At 39.6% G+C, this 16,444-nt stretch overlaps 1 protein-coding gene across 2 annotated transcripts in view; it reads right to left on the bottom strand.

Moving 5' to 3' along the window:
* The window catches only part of zmp:0000001200 (dedicator of cytokinesis protein 9), a 54,778-nt gene that overhangs the window by 35,851 nt on the left and 2,483 nt on the right, over window positions 1-16,444 (bottom strand). Inside the window, exons 1-3 of one of the 2 annotated variants that reach the window (XM_018673570.2) lie at window positions 9,979-10,270; window positions 7,010-7,126; window positions 1,290-1,379 (exon numbers count right to left, since the gene is read on the bottom strand). In XM_018673570.2, the coding sequence (XP_018529086.2) occupies window positions 1,290-1,379; window positions 7,010-7,126; window positions 9,979-10,092 (321 nt within the window). In that variant the 5' untranslated portion in view covers window positions 10,093-10,270. Of the gene's footprint in view, window positions 1-1,289; window positions 1,380-7,009; window positions 7,127-9,978; window positions 10,271-16,444 lie in introns of those variants that run through there. The other variant, XM_051071193.1, reaches the window with a different exon arrangement.

Raw genomic sequence — 16,444 nt, 5'->3', positions numbered from 1 at the left:
CAGACAAAGGCTCCCTAAACACTGACCTCTGACCTGGAACTGTTAGCAGCCAGTTGGTCTCTGGATTATGAGGACAGTAAGAGCAGTATGTGGAGGCTAGATGGTAAATCACTGTGCTGGTCAGAGGAAAATACCCTTCTCATAGTCATAGTTCAGCACCAACTGGATTATTATATTAACAAGCATTTTTTTCAGTGTCACTGAAATTAAATTACTAAACAAAGACATCTTGGGAACATCTGTGTGTTTTTAAGAATGTTTACATCTTGTTTTGTCTCATGGTCTTTTGCCACGATCAAACCACCCTTCAGGATTTGAATAAAGACTGAAATGACCTGTAGCTGAACCACTGGATATTAGACATGTTTATGACCCAGCACAGACAGACAGCTCTATAAACCAAAGCTGACAGAAAATAACCAGAACTTTGATAAACTTGTGGACTGTAAAAATTAATTGCACTTTATCATTTCATACTCCACTGGCATAAATAAATTTTAGTAAGGGAATACAGCACAAATAGTCTAGTTGCTTCCTGTAATGAGCCATGATGAGCCTATTTACCATTTACACAACCTGTTTCTACAGGCCACACAAACAAAAAATCCCCTGTTTCATTGGGCTCATGAAATAAAGAGGTTTCTTGATCTGCTTTGATGTGCTATATACCTTACAGCTAATATTAGGTCACAAATAGGATAATTGCTCACATTGGTGTCACTGTTTTGCAGTTTGTTTGTGTGGTGTGCTTGGCAATTAATAAACATTCCTATATTTTCTTTAGGATTTAAATAGACTGTCAACATTTGTTTCATAGTGCTTAAAGTTTTTACTTTGTGTCTTATGCATACATATATTTAGTTTATGTTTTACATGTCTTTTGTCCCTGTGCTTTTCTTGAAGCTGCACATTCACATTCACATGTCAGCTATCCTTTGTATAGCCATAAAGAGTTGTAAATGTGGATTCTTTAAAGCCCCAAAAAACTTGGTTTCGAAGCTTAACCTTTTCTCGACGGAAGCAAATATTCAGAACTTCAATCAAAGTTAAAGTACAGTGTTAAGTATTATAAATAAGAGTTTAATACTTAAAAATTCAACTACTTCACCAGGAGTGTGTGGGTGTGTCACTGAGATTGGTCTGGTATCAAATTATGATTAAAATGTTGCTTAAAATAACCAAAACTGATCTAACTTGGGTGGAAAATTGTGTGTTCATATAAGACCACATTGCTCATACTAAGAAGTTGATTAAGACAACATTTTTCCAGGGATTTTCGATCAGCGTACCTCCTGGAGAAACAGACTCTGGGCCCCCCTCTCTGCATTTTCAGGCACAGTGGAGTAGAGTGTTCTCCCTTGCCGCCTCAAAGTTGAAATCTGCAAAGCAAAGCAAGATCTTATTCAACAACAGAGACAGAACAGGGGAATTACAACAAACAGACCACAATACATGATCAACATAGTAAAAGTGAAATTGAAACAAAATGTGGAAGGCATTTCCCAAGCTGGACACCCTCTTTCACTATTACAGTTTGTGGTCTCAGCTGGACACAGTTGCGCTGGGTGTTCTCTTAAATATTATTCTGTGCTCGGCAACGAACTGATGTCTTCCTGAGGGTTCAAAGAGGCAGTATGTGAGGGAGGCAGGATGCTTGTCCATACCGCTTGGCTCCAGGGCCCACAGACGCCCCGAACCTGGCTTTCTGCCACTGTACAGGCACTCAGAGAGCAATCAACGTCTCAGAACCTCTAATGCTTCGTTTAAGCCTTTAACTGATGACCAACAGGTTCAGAGTGCACCAAAGCAAAACAGCAATTTCACAGCAGAGAAAAATAATCAAGGCTCTGAAGTATAAGTAAAAGCCCAAAGTCATATTCTGAAAAATTCAACACATAAAGTGGAGATCCCTTTTGACATCATAGAAAGACAATCAATACATTTCCTTTTCATTCATTCATTCCTATAGATTTTCTTGACAAGGTACAGTAATAACATCCACTTTGAGCAATTATATGTAGGATCAATACTATTTAGTTACTCCTTTACCGTTATTTGTACAGTGCAAAATACAACCTACTTTTCAACTTATATTTCAGAGTTCTGTCTGAATTACAATATGTCATTTAGATGGTGATCCCTTATGACAGTAACAGTTCAGAGATGTGTTTAGCAGGTCTCTTTTATTTAAAGAACAAGAAACAGAGATACAAACAGTGTATTGAAGACCACAACAGAGAGGAATTGCCTCACATGGCTGATAGAGAGGGGAACTATGGCAAACAAATATATCCAAACACAAATAAACTTCACATTCCCCTCTTGACTTACATCTGCTAGAACTGCTCCAACAAGGACAGTCATAGGGGAGAAGCAGTAATGGTATCTAACTTCTGGTAAAATAGTTTTTGAAATCACAGCAATGTTTCAAAACTGAAATAAGCTATTCCAGATAGCTGTAAAGTAAATATTACACTTTCATAAACAACCAATATGTCTGTTTTTTTTCAAGCTGCAGTATGAAAGCTGGAGCTTCATTTAAACTTGCCCTTAGTGAAATACTGCAATAAGCAACACCATCACCGTCAGGTCTTGGCAGGAGGATTAAGCCTGACTGTAAAAATAAAGTGCATTTGATCACACATAATCCCTGCGAGCAAGAGTGAAATATAAATACAACCATTAAGTGATAGCGGTTCAGCTGACTGAGTTAAAAGGAAACAAATGAATTCTGGTTTTGTGCAAGTCAAATGCCTGTCAGCTGTGAGTGTGAGCTACGTTTTCTATAACTGTGAGGGATGCACACAATACGACGATTATCTTCTCCCAGCACATTTCTATTGAAATCACAGTGCTTTGAGCAGAATAATGTCCCATGTAATTAGTTTACAGTCCAGAACTAGTCAAGTGAACAGTTTTTTCTTTTTTGTCCTATTTTTTTTTTTCCAATATCCAATACAAAATTACAACTTAACGACTAAAGGGAATGTTAGCACAGGTATCCAGTCTCAAGTAATTACTTAAAGCAACCCTTCACATATGATAATGTATATTGAACAATACACTGTCAATATACTGTGAGAGATATACTGTGTGTTGCCATTTTTACCCAACAAAGGAGTGATTCCTCTTATTGTAAGGCTTTTTTCTTGGTGACTGTTAGTTACATTATCTTTCTTGTTCAAATACCTTACAAAAACAGATAAAAGCAGCTTTAAGACAGTTTCAAAAGAATGGACTGAGCTGAGGACAAATAACAGTAATTCATAATCAACCCAACTGGTCGAGGCAGGTGGCTGCTTACTCTGAACCCGGTTCTGCTCAAGGTTCCTACCTTAGAAGGGTTTCTTGAGGTCACAGTGTTGCTAATGATATCTATAAACAATATATAAGATATATAACTCTATATAAAAGAGATAATTATTTTTATGTATATAAATAAAACTGATTGACTTGATCAATAACTAATTACACAAAGATGAAAACATTCCCTTTGCCTCTCTCTTCCTCTCAGTGACCTTGTGTTTGGTATTGTGGTTGTGTCAACTGCGACAAATTCCATACCAAGCTCATATTTGCGAACCTGACGACTCCCCTTCCTCTCTGCTAGCCAGGTTTCCTGCAGGGGAGATGGTAATCTTTACAATCCAAGCAGTAGAAATAAACAGGCTTGGAGGTAAGAGGGAGCCAGGAAGTGGGCAACAGGAAACTTTTAATTGGGCTATAAGTCGCCAGGGAAAAACTTAGGATTCTTTGGTGAAATAAGTCTGCGCTAACCAGAACTGAACTAATAACACCAAAAACCAACAGTGAACTGATCCCATATGTAGTAAGTTGATGGCCTATGTCTTACTCCTCTGTGCCACAGCCTTCAATTGTTGTGTAAAAACTATTACAAACACATCAGTGAGACACACCATTGTGCTATGACATGTTCTTCTGTTATGAAGAACATGGTCACTGTACTTTATCTTTTACACAGTTCTGCTACCATAAATAGTCACTAGCCCATCAAATTTCGGGACTAAAAGTAGTCCCTAACTAATACATTATTGACTACAATTTGAAAAATGCTTGATATAACTACAGTGCCCATTTAGGTATTTAGTCTATAGCCATGCCCCCAACTCTGTGAGGCTGTACTTAGGCACAGTGGAGCTTTGAGCTAAATGCTAACATCAGCATAAGCTAATATTCTCACACTGACAATGCTAAAGTATAATATGTACCATGTAAACCATCTTAGTTTAGAATGTGAGCATATAACATTTGCTAATTAGAATTAAAAACAAATTATAGTTGAGGCTGATGGGAATTTCAATAATTTTGAAGATATCTGGTCAAAGTTAATTAAGTTATTAGCACTGTGTTGGGACAATGAATGTCTGTACAACATTTCATGGCAATCTATCTAATATTTGTTGTGGTATTTCAGCTTGAACAAAAGGAACAGGCCATCAACAGAGACATATCACTAGCAATTTTTGTGACCCATTTTTTTTGAAGATTTACACCTTCAGAAGGGACAAATGGATCTCGGGGCTGAGTGCCACAGACAGGGTAGGGAAGTCAAAGATTCCTGGGATTCTGGGACACCAGCCTTATCCATTAAAGACATACAGCACGTGGTGTTATTCAAAACCTTTTGCAAACTATCAAATGGTTCAAAAAAAGGAAAGAGAGCACTGTCCTAACCTGTGGTCTTTATGGCAAGGATGGGCCTAGACCTAGAGTATACCTCAAATTGAGGAGAAGAGGAAATAAAGGCCCCCTCCTCGTAATCCAGGACAAATTTCTCCAGAAAATCTTGTGCTGAGAGCACACAGAGACCTGCACAGAGCTGCTTTGTGCCAACAGCTTCGAGATCAAAAACAGATGGAGATGATACAAACAAAGGCTCACAAAAGACCAGTACCAACACATGACTTTTGATGTGCCAGTGGGGCTAAGATAAGGTAGAGACCTGATAGTGGTTTTCTACTACTGAGAAACAGAACAAGAACGAGATTTATAACACAGACAGAGGTGTTGTTTCGGTCTGTTTTGGCCTTGATTTAGCGCAGTATATTTAGCACTGACTCTGAGCATACTGAGGTTTCTGTATGAGCACATACTGGTCATAGCTCCTTTCACAAAAAGCACCAAACATTGAAAGCTCCTTGACACAGAAGCTGATTAAACCCTAGCTTGAACAAGAGTCTGGGGAGGCGGAAACAGATGTCAGATTCAATCACTGTGCTTCTGTGTGTTTTCTGTGTCTCAGTCAGAATCACCTGTCCGCCCCTGACAACGTACTGTTTGTGTGTGAAGCTGGTATGTTATGTTCATGGCAGCAGGCTGGAAGAGTGTGATACAAGAGAAGACAAAGTCAAGGCTGCCCCACTGTCACTGAGCACCCAGCTGCCAGGCCTTTCAAACTGTAACAACCTCTGACTTTATCCAGAGCCAAACCCAAAGTTAAAAACACTTCCTGTTCCCTTTCATTGTATTCCAAACTGCAGTCTTCATTCTTATTAATGAGCGTTTGCACAGTACAGTGATTAAGAATCATCTAAAGATTCTCATTGTTGTTCTAAATACATCATTACACATTAAATAGCAACATTGCCAGGTTTTAGTTATCTGGGTTAGATAGACAGATGTTGTTGTTCACCAGGGTACTCCAGCAGCATAAAAACATGCCAATCTTGAAAGTGGTATGACGGTGCTACAAAAGACAATAATAGTGATGCAGCGCAATTGCTCAATTCTTTAAAAAAAGGCCTTCAGCTAACACACAGTCCTGTGCACCAGCACATTTTCCTTCTGTCTTAAAAAAAACCCTCCTCTGTGAAAATTGTAACATTTTGTGTACATTACTGGGGAATTTAACTCCAACTAGAGCCATGGTGGAAGATTTATGGAAATCTCTGAGTGTCCTCAGTGTCTCATGTGGGGATAAAACAATTACAGCTCATATGACAATGACATGGAGAACTGGCCCAGATTTACAGGTTAAGGTTAAGGTTGGGAGGAGACTTGAGAGGAAGCAAGTATTCTACACTCACATTATACAGTAAAAAGTAACTTTATACAACATTTGTTACAGTATATAAATCATCAAAATCACTCTTGTTTGCATGATTTTACTCTCTAGTGTGTAGACATTGATACAGAGGATGTTAAAGCTATCATAGATGAAAAACAGAAGTCTCTCACTGCAAAGAGAGTTATAACAATAAAAGCTCAGACTCTATAAAGTTTCCACTGGATCGTGAGACAGAGCGACGGGGTCAGATTTGAGGATGTACTGAATGTCTCACTGCTGCTGCTGTTGGTACGAACATCTTTCAAAGAGGTCTCATTTCCTGAAGTACCAGCACTAGGCCAGATTTCCATTTTGGATTTTCCACCCTCAACGTGGAAAGTGTGAGGGAGCGTACGTCCTGTACAGTGTGGCTGGAGATAACGTTTGCTCTATCACAACATAGGAGACAGAATGAGCCAATTAAACAGATGGCTCCTGACCACTCTCTCGCTATAGCATGCAAGGATATAAACAAAAGGAAAGCCTTTGTGAACGACCCCACCCTGTACTCACAACACTGGCCACGCCTGGGCCAAAGGAAAAGACTGCAAAAGCTAAACAAATACAACAAAGAAAACACGCAAGTGGGTGGGTAAATAATGATGTTGGACAGATAACAATAAATAGTTTGACCTTGTATGGTTATGGAGCAGAGTCTAAAAAACCTTTTAATGATTTACTGTATAGGCAGGTTAACTGTGTAATTTCTACCATTTAACACACATTATTTAGGGGATATTTCCCCCCTGAAATTCCTCACTTTCCATGGAAGTAACATGAGAAGCTGGAAACCACAGCCCTACTCTGGCAGTATTATTACCACCACTAACTTTACATCATGCCCATAGTTAAAGCCTTATTTCTCACCAATCCCAGCAACAATACTTATACAACAACCTATATATTCTTTGGTAAGGTGTTTGTGGAAAGTGGGAAACTCACCTCAAAGTCCTCCATGGGGAACTGCAGCATGTCTCTGAGGACATCGCTAAGGATCTGCGTCTTCCTTTGCACCAGCACATTTTCATAGTCCAGTGGCTCGATCACCTTGGGTTTCACCTGGAGAACATAGACAAACTGCTCTGTTACCGAGGTATTTGTTTGTCGTGATTTTGCAAATGATTTCCAGCCTAAAACAAACAAACATGCAACGAAAGACACAGCTTTTATGAGGAAAACAGCTGGCATGTGTAATTTCTTAATGCCTTTCTTAGCTAGATCAAGTAAAGACATAACAGAGAATGGTGGGAGAAAAGGATGGGTAATGACATGCAACAAAGACCCCTGAATGGATACAAAGTGAAGACTTTGCAGTTCATGGTGCCTTTGTATGAGTGAGAGTGAAAGAATCAAAAGATCCTGCACAATCACTGCTCTCTGTACATTCATCATTCACTATAATTTACTGAATGAGAGTGAAATTGGAATTGATTTTATGGTACAAATGTATTTAATGGGAGATACTAATATTCTGTAAGTACAGTCTGATTAAAGAAAATATAAACTAACACATTACAGCATTTTAAATAAGCTTTATAGGCTTAAAAAAAAAGAAACCTTCCCTACTGTGTGTTTTTGGCCAAATTTGATCTTTTGTGAACTAACTGGAAGTGAGGTTTAAGTGATGTCAGCACAACCATTGTACCATTAAACCCAGAAGACTAAAAAAAAATTTTTTTTAAAATTGGCATAATCCAAGGCTACTTAGTTGACTAACCAAATTCAACAGGTGAAGCAAATACCCATGCATAGGTGCAGACTCAGACTGTGCTGTCAAAATTGGATTACACCAAAACATGCCATCTGTTAGATACACTGCAATAAGTCTATCAGGACTCCATATGTGCAGAGAAAATGCACACAATTCAGCAGTGAGGAGGTCTTTGATAGGCTTATCCCTCCATGAGAGCAAACACGCATGACGTGTCTGTCAAGGAAATAAAGAAACGATTACTCTCCTCTTTTATCCTCTATAGTATAAAACAAAACTCCATCACCCTCTTTTACTTACCAGGAGTCTATGATCAGGTGATGGTTTGAGCTTGCAAATGTTGAGTTGCTTTGTAGCCAACTTTCAGGAGCACATGTGGCTATAGCATCAAAAGGTGATTATAGATTTGTGGTACATCATGTTATAGTGTCTGCTTAATGTTACAGCATTAACCCACTACACTGCAGTGGTCGAGGCTAGAGAGAGCTTGCAGAGATACAGTGGCCATGAGATGGAAGATAAGCTGTCAACACTTGTAGCTGATGGGGCGGGAGGATAAATGTAACAGCCAGGGAGTCAGCAGAGTGAAAAGTGAACAGTGACACACAGCCAGACTTGAGGGCTGAGCGACAGCACGGCTCACATCTTGCCTCAACATCTGGGACTGATAATACTAGCATGATCTCAGAGGGAGAGTCATGGATATTGACCTGCTTAAATGCATGTTCCTAGCAACCTTTGTTAATAACAGAGCATCAGCTCACGCTGAGGACAGAGGGGGCAGGAGTCTGTATCAGACTCAAGGACGAGGAGGGGGATAGCAGAGCAGAGATGGTGCCACCATGTCTGCCAGCTGGAGCAGGTTGTGACATTATCAACCATTTATTCGCAGCTTTATCTGGACACAACACATGTGCAGTTAAAATGAAATGCAGTCACATTTCAGCAGAGTATTTCCCCTCTACCATAGGAAAGAAAAAGTAGGGGGATTAAAGCAGGCAGGGCAGGTAAATCAGGAAGGAATTAGACAACGAGAGATAAGATGTGTGTTTGTGTACGTGTCTATGTTTTGCTTGATCCAATGCCTAAAATCTCTACATCTTTATAGTCAGTAAAACACTGAGACCTCAAGAGGTGAAGCTAGGTGCTAGGTGAAGCTGAAGCTGCAGCACTCACAACCCCTGCAATTAAAGTGGCTACACAATTCTGATTTTTTAGATGAAGCAGCTGCTGAAAGATTTGACCCCATCATAATGATGTTGACCTCTTCTCACCAGTGATGGATTTTGATGTTGCTGACTATTGTTTGCCTCCAAACCCCTCTGGGCTCTTCCAGATTGCTTTGTCAGTGGCTCAAGGTGGTCAACCACACAGTACACTCAGCACTGAGTAAGAAAATGAGCATTCATAAGCAAAAGCTCTGTCATTCCCTCAACCCACAGTGCTGACCATAGTCAATGAACCTAGTGCCTATTTTATATCATATTGCTGTCACGGAAATGGTTTTATCTTTGTCACTTTAGTTCAACAATTTTGACAGTGTAACCAGAGCGATCTGAGCTACATGTTATACATATGTATCATTAAGTTAACAGTCATCCCCGGAAAGAGCATAAAAGTGAAACTTATGAATCCATCTCCTCCACTCCTTCTCCACAACTATCTAGCAGCTATTAAGCTGCAGCTCCCACTCCTCCCATCACTGCACCATCTCACAGCCTGAAACAATGGTGCTGTGTAGTGCCTCTCTGCTAAATGACACATCAAATCCTCTGCTACTGACTGCTCAGATGGCTCTGCAGACACCCAACCACAGGACACCTTAATCGCAGGGCACTAAATGATCACTGTCAGCAGAGTTGACTTTTGAGCCAAATAAAATGTTTTACAAGCCAAGGTAATCTTTAGGAATATACTTGAAGAAATGGTGCACTGCCTCCCAAGTGCTGGTAAAGTTCAACATTCCTCTGTCTGGGTGCTAACGTTGCACATTTTGAATGTGAGCTAGCACTGTACAGTGAAAGAGATGACAAACACCTGACACCTGCTTTGGGACTTTATGACTGTAATTGACATTTACAGCACTTTACACTCTAAGATGTACTTGTACATCAGCATAGCTTTGACAAGGAAATGCAGATTTTTCAACAAGCCTTACAATACATCTATACTAAATGCATATAATCTTTGAATGACTTACCGCCACCTGTGGTACTGTGTCTAACTCAGGCTCAGCTGCAGCCAAGCTCTTGTACTGCTGCGGACTCTCAATGACCAGCTCCTTCTTTGGAGCTTTACTAGCCCTTCCTTGCATTGTCAACGCCTGTGGTAAAATATATCCAAGCTCGATCCCAAAAAGGAGCGGACAGCCAGCATATCCGACAGAGAAATATCCTTGTGCTGGATAAAGTTTGGGAAGTTTGTATTTCTCCCTCTCAGACTTGTGTTCACTCTCTCACCCTACTGTCTCAGACTGCTCTGACTGAAAGCAGTGGACTCACACTCAGGCTGAGGAGGTGGCCCCTCCTACACTCAGCTGTGCTGCCTTGGGGGAGTTAAACACCCTGACACACACACATACACAAACACAATGAAGCTATCTGACCCCACTCTATCCACCTGCACAGTGACACAGGGCTGACAAAGGCAAACAAAAGATACACATTCCTCAAGTATTACAGTCTGGTCAGGGACAACCACACCTTGTGCGGGGCAGCTGAAATAAGAGCTGGCTTAAATTTTATCAAGAGGAACAAGCTAAGAGAGAATGAGACAACAATGGGGTACTTCTGTCCCATGCGTGCAACACTATTCAAAGAAATCAGTCAAGCATCTACAGATTACATACAGTATGAGGGCACCTACTCGCAAATTCCACATAAACATTATAGATAAACTGCCAGATGAACTCATGAACTCAACAACATGATAAATTTTGACCCACATTAACTGTAAAGACCAAGACTGAAGAGCAGATCACTCATCTCTGTGTCAGCAGTGCAGTATATCAAACTAGTCACAAACTGTGACAACCATTAGTCACTTAGGTTTTTACTGCTGGCCGCTGCATGACTGCTGCTAAGATAGTAACTGCTGGTTATCTCAGAACTGAGATTTGGCCCAGCTTCTGTCTCGCCGCTTGTTGATGCAACTGCTTGAGGGGCATTCCAACATGACGCAGCCCCAGTCAACCCACCTAGGAGTGGGCCTGACCTACAGATTCCTCGGCGGGCCACAGCAGGGGAGGATGTTATTTTTTTCACGTCTGCTTCTGAGCTTAAGGCGAGGGGGAGGGCAGCTGCTCCCCTCCCACTGTCACATGCCCTTAAGGGCCCCACACAGGGACTGGTTATATGATATTAATAAATATATTTTCTCATCTCAACATACCTTAAAATAGAGCTTATTGATGGTTATTCTGATTATTTAGGAGATGAGTTGATTAACTGATCAAACACATAATCAGCAACTATTTTGATAACCAATTCATTGTTTCAGTAATTTTGTAGAAATAGTGTCTGGTCTCAGCTTTTCAAATGTAATGTAATATTTTTTAGTATATTGGCAAAATATATTTAGTAAAATAAGAAATCTAAGAATATTAAGATTTTTTTCCCACTGTTTTTTGAATATTTCATAGACAACTGATTAATAAACAAACAACAACAAACCCAAGGATATCGATCAATAGCGAGAATATCTGTTAGTTGCAGCCCTAATTACAGCATATTTGTAAGACCTCATCCCAGCCGTCCAGCTCCATATGTAAAACCTAAGCAAACCCACCTCTTCCCAAATTTCACCTACCACAGTTGACTTGTTACAGAGCACAGTGGCCTCAGGGCTATATGGAATATTCAAATTCTTAGCTTTCGATTTTGGCCTCAGTCTACATTATAAATGTGGTCAATATGCACAGCCTAGCAGTAAAGGGGTCAAGTCTCAGTGGCCTCTGACTCTCTCTGTTATCCATTAGTTTGTATGTCAAAATAACAGATCAGATAATGTAAGTGTTGTAGTCACATTTGAGCTACTTATACTTTAGTACTTGTACTTTTAGTGTTTCCATTTCGTGCTACTTTTTACTACTGCTCCACTGTTATCTATTTTTACTTGAATATCCATTTGGCTTTAGACCAATGATGCTCTTGTACAGAGCATCTGGAAAAAAATGATTCATTTCAAAAAACTATTTGTTTGTGTTAACTATTTATTTGCATCTCATGGTGAAGTTGCCAACACTCAATCCACAAGAGCTAACAAGACATAATATGTAACAAAAGAAGACTCTTCTGGAGTTGTTGAAAGGTGTGTTTTTTTTCACTTTTGATGAAAGCTAAATGCCTGCTCTTCTTCCAGTGAATAAACTTACTATCACTCCATTTAATATTGAGATGGGTGTGTTTTTTGTTGTTGGTATAGTTGTATAAGATAGTGATTGTAGAGACAGGGACCAGGGAGAGAGGCATGACATTCAACAGAAGTCCCCAGCTGAAACCCAACTCGGGATGTTGTGTATATATAGAATGAGTCTTAAGCGCTGGGTACCAGAAAGTTTCACCTTATCTTAACCTGAACCTGCCCACTGAAAGCAATGCTATAGGAAAGACTCTGTTTGGAAGGGAAACATACTTTGACACAAATCACCTGTGTCTGGTGCGTCATAAAGCACCATTCTGACAGCTTGAGCACTTCTTTGTGAAAGACTTGGTGTGAACTGCCCTCTGGCATAGACCCAGACCTGCATACCTGGTATATCTATCTATGCTTAACATATATTACCTAATCCTTTCCATCAGGTGAAATCAGGTCCCATAGTGGTTAAGAACAGCAGGGTGAGTCATCAAACGTTTCCTGTCTCAGATAACTGTGTGTTTTTCAGTCAGTTTCAAAAGTAAATCTTATTAATCACAATTTGCAAGACATATACAAGATAATGAAACATGCACGCAGGCTCACATTTGTTATTTCAACTTTTCTTTGAACTATATTTCAGTGGATGTTTATCATAGCCAGAATTCCAGTTTGGATGCTCACTGCAGATAATGCAGTGTACGCCTCCTTCCTCCTCTAACCACCATCCAGGGGCTAGTTTTATCAGACATTTTTGTAAGACACATGCTTGTTTATCTTATGACACTCCCTGATGCTATGGTAAAACACTGTTTCATTAATGCACAGATTAACCATGGAGTCATTTTGCATTCTGACCAACAGACTCTGCAGTAACAACAACAACAACAGACACTGTATTGTTCAATGGAAAAATATAGTTTATGTTGCCTATACACTATGATGCACTAAAGCACACAGGCTACGATGATAACCCTCTGGCATCACTGGACATTTCCTTTAATGTGGTTAATTGTGGATAGACAGTAATGCCAAATTACAAGTACTAGAAGTTTGACTTTGATCTCAGAGTTCGTACAAAGCTGGGCTTCCTCTCCCAGACATCTCATATCTGCAGCAATATAGAGATAACTTCAGAGAGACTTCCTCTCTATGCAGCAACCCTGGTACTTTATTCCCAACTGGCTGACAACTACACGTTATTTTTTGGCAATATGTTTAAATCAAATTCAGACCTTGCAAAGATTTGCAGATGGTTTCATGGAAACCAATACAAATGTATTTTTTTGGGAGCAGCTGGTACTTGGCTCTAAGCAGGCAGGCCTACTGGGCCCTTTTAGTGGCAGAACAAACACTTGTGTTGAGCAACAACTGGTTTCAGTTGCCAGCAGCAGACCAACAGGATGTTTTGGAAGAAGTGTGTTCTGGTCAAATGCTGTTTAATATTCTCTCCACTCAGTGCAAACAGATAGGTAGTACATATATGCAAAATGAGGTTGTTTCTTTAATGACTGCACACTGTGGTGCCATGTCTGTGATTCTGCGAGGCATACACCTGGGATAAAAAACACCTTAGCCTGATAATTACATTGAATTGCCATTTAATTTCACTTCACTCATAAGAATTGCTAAACAAATCAGAGATGTGGGCAGTGACTCAGAAATCTGGAACCAGGCATAAACCAACTGGGCAAAAATGTCATTTTTTGAAATCTAATTCATTAAAAGGTTTTGCTGCTATCCTCTGGAGCCATTTAAGTGTTTTGTTTGCTTCAATTTTGCGTCACCACTGACTCATTTATAATACTGACTCATAACAGTACTGAGAGGAGAATACTAACAAAGGAGCTGATCATGATTTACTGTCATACCATCTTGCACAAGAGTCAAACACTGTAATTAATTTATATACAATTATAGAGAATATAAATTATATTTAACTGAAATGTTGTTGCGTGGTCAAATTTGGTTTGAGCGGCATAAAGCTACTATAACATCTCCACACCAGATGATATCAAGCCTTGAGGCAATGCTGAACAAACCTTAGACGACAGAGTGGCATTTGTCAAAAAAACTGATTTAGTATACTACTGTGTAAGATATATCAAGTAGACAACAGTACTCCAGTGAGCATAGTTGTCCAATCTGGGGAGAGTGTGGTGGATTCATTGCCCCTTTTCCCTCCCATTTTCCTTTTGCTTGATGCTGTCGATGCGCGACTACTTATGTGTTTTTTTTCCTGGTTCTGTGTGAAGAAAAACAAAGGAATGGCCAATAAAAGGATATGTTGTATACAGTGTTTAATTTTGCTGTCGCCTCTTAATAAAAACACAATTATTAAAAAACTCTCCTGAGTGAGAAAGATACTGCTCACACATATCTGGACGTCTCAGTTACATAACAAGGGCTTGATGCAATCACTGGGCCTTCCCAGCATGAGCCAAAGCAAAACAGGGTGTAACCTGGAATATAACAAAAACACGGCCCACCCTTCGTCACCCTGCTACAGCAGCAGCACCGGGACCCACCACTCTGCAGCCTGATTTCAGTCCATCCCCCAGAGAGTTTTAGAATGAGATTTTAATATGGAGGTAATAATGACACTGTGCTAGGGCTACACTCTCTGTTAATAACATCACTAAAGTAGGATGTGGGATACAATGGCATCAAAAATAACAGGATGTAATCATGAGGCAGAGACAGTTGTCTCGCACAGCAGAGGTAGAAAATAAAACAGCATTTGAATGTATCATTGTTACAATACTAAAGGCTATTACAGATTAAGAACAAAAATTTAAGACAGCCTTATCGATCAGTACAAGCCTTAAATGTAACTAACAGTATCAAATATGAAAGATGCAGTCCTGGAATCTGTGGGAAAATCAAACTGCTGTTGCCGGACTGTCTTTTAAGTACATAAGCCTGAGTGCTGGAGATAATGGTCCCATGTATCAGTCAGCGAGTGAGCACACACACACACACAAAGTGCACAAACACATCAATGCTGTGACGTCTGAAAGCCTTAGAGCGACTTCAGGATGGCTGAAACGTCTCAAAAGTAGGGAGCAATCACCAGGAAAAACAACCCTGTAGCCGAGCAAAGTGTCCTGTTGTTTTATTGTAAATCCATTAGGCCAAGACATGAAAGCTGTAAGGAGGGTGATCGTACTAGTCGTCTAATGCCCTCAGGGATGTGAGGGTGAACATGGTTTGTATGTAAGGCTGGCTGTGATATGTTCCACCTTTAGACAGATATCAAAGAGAAAACACTGGCATAACAGACTATGTGCTTATGCAAAGATATGTACTCACAGAGTATACAGCAAATTATGATATGGAGGCCAAAAAATAACTTATAAATGAATAAATAAACTAAAAAGTAAATAAATACTTAATACTGAAATATATCAATCAATAAAATAAAGGAAAAATATATTTAAAAAATGCTGAAATAAATATATGAATAAATTTAAAAGCAAAAAACAGCATTGATTTTTTGATAAATAAATGACGATGAACTGCAAAAACAATATAGAATCTTTTAAAGAAAAGGTAAAATTGTAGAAAATAAATACATCTATTCATTTATTACCAACATTATTTAACATTCATGCTGAAATGAGACATCTCCATGAAGGAGGAAGAGAGAGCATTAGTCATTTTATTGTATCTATTAAATGAATTTCATCTGTAAATAGTTTCTGAATGATGGCATGCAGGCTTAGGTTTGGTATTTCATAGACTCCCCAACACAAGGAACTTATAAACATAGAATAATTGACTCATTAGGCATGGCTCATTGGAAGCAGAAGACTCACAGGTCTAAGTTAGGAGCATTACTCCCAAAACATCATTGGATGAAAGGCACTTTCATCTTTGGGCAAGCTGATGAGTCATCACTTTCTCTTTCTTGCAACAACATTCCTCTGATAAAAAACTAGTGACACTACAGCACTTATGTTACAGCATTGTTGGCCTCAAACATTCAATAAAAATAAAGGAAGGAAGCTGAACCTTTGTGACAGCAAGGAATGACGACACGAAAACTGGAGGTTTTTCTTGAGAACAAGAATGAAACATGACACTGTTGAATTACAAAAGCTGTATCACCTCAAATCAGTGACTTTTATTTCTAAAGGCAAGAAAAGGCTGAACTACTGCAATCAGTGAGTAAAATAACAGAAAAGCGAAACAGCCAAAACAGGCAGTGTAATTACTTACTCCATGCCTACAGAGTGCAGATCTGCCTCCCACAGACAGATTTGTCTGTGATTGTGTGCACGTAAGTGAGTGTGTGCCTGGCCTTTAACCCC

This window comes from Lates calcarifer, linkage group LG1, assembly GCF_001640805.2.
Source record: "Lates calcarifer isolate ASB-BC8 linkage group LG1, TLL_Latcal_v3, whole genome shotgun sequence".
NCBI lineage: Eukaryota > Metazoa > Chordata > Actinopteri > Centropomidae > Lates > Lates calcarifer.
Note: the sequence above shows the minus strand (reverse complement) of the source record. Positions and strands in the feature narration are given on the sequence as shown.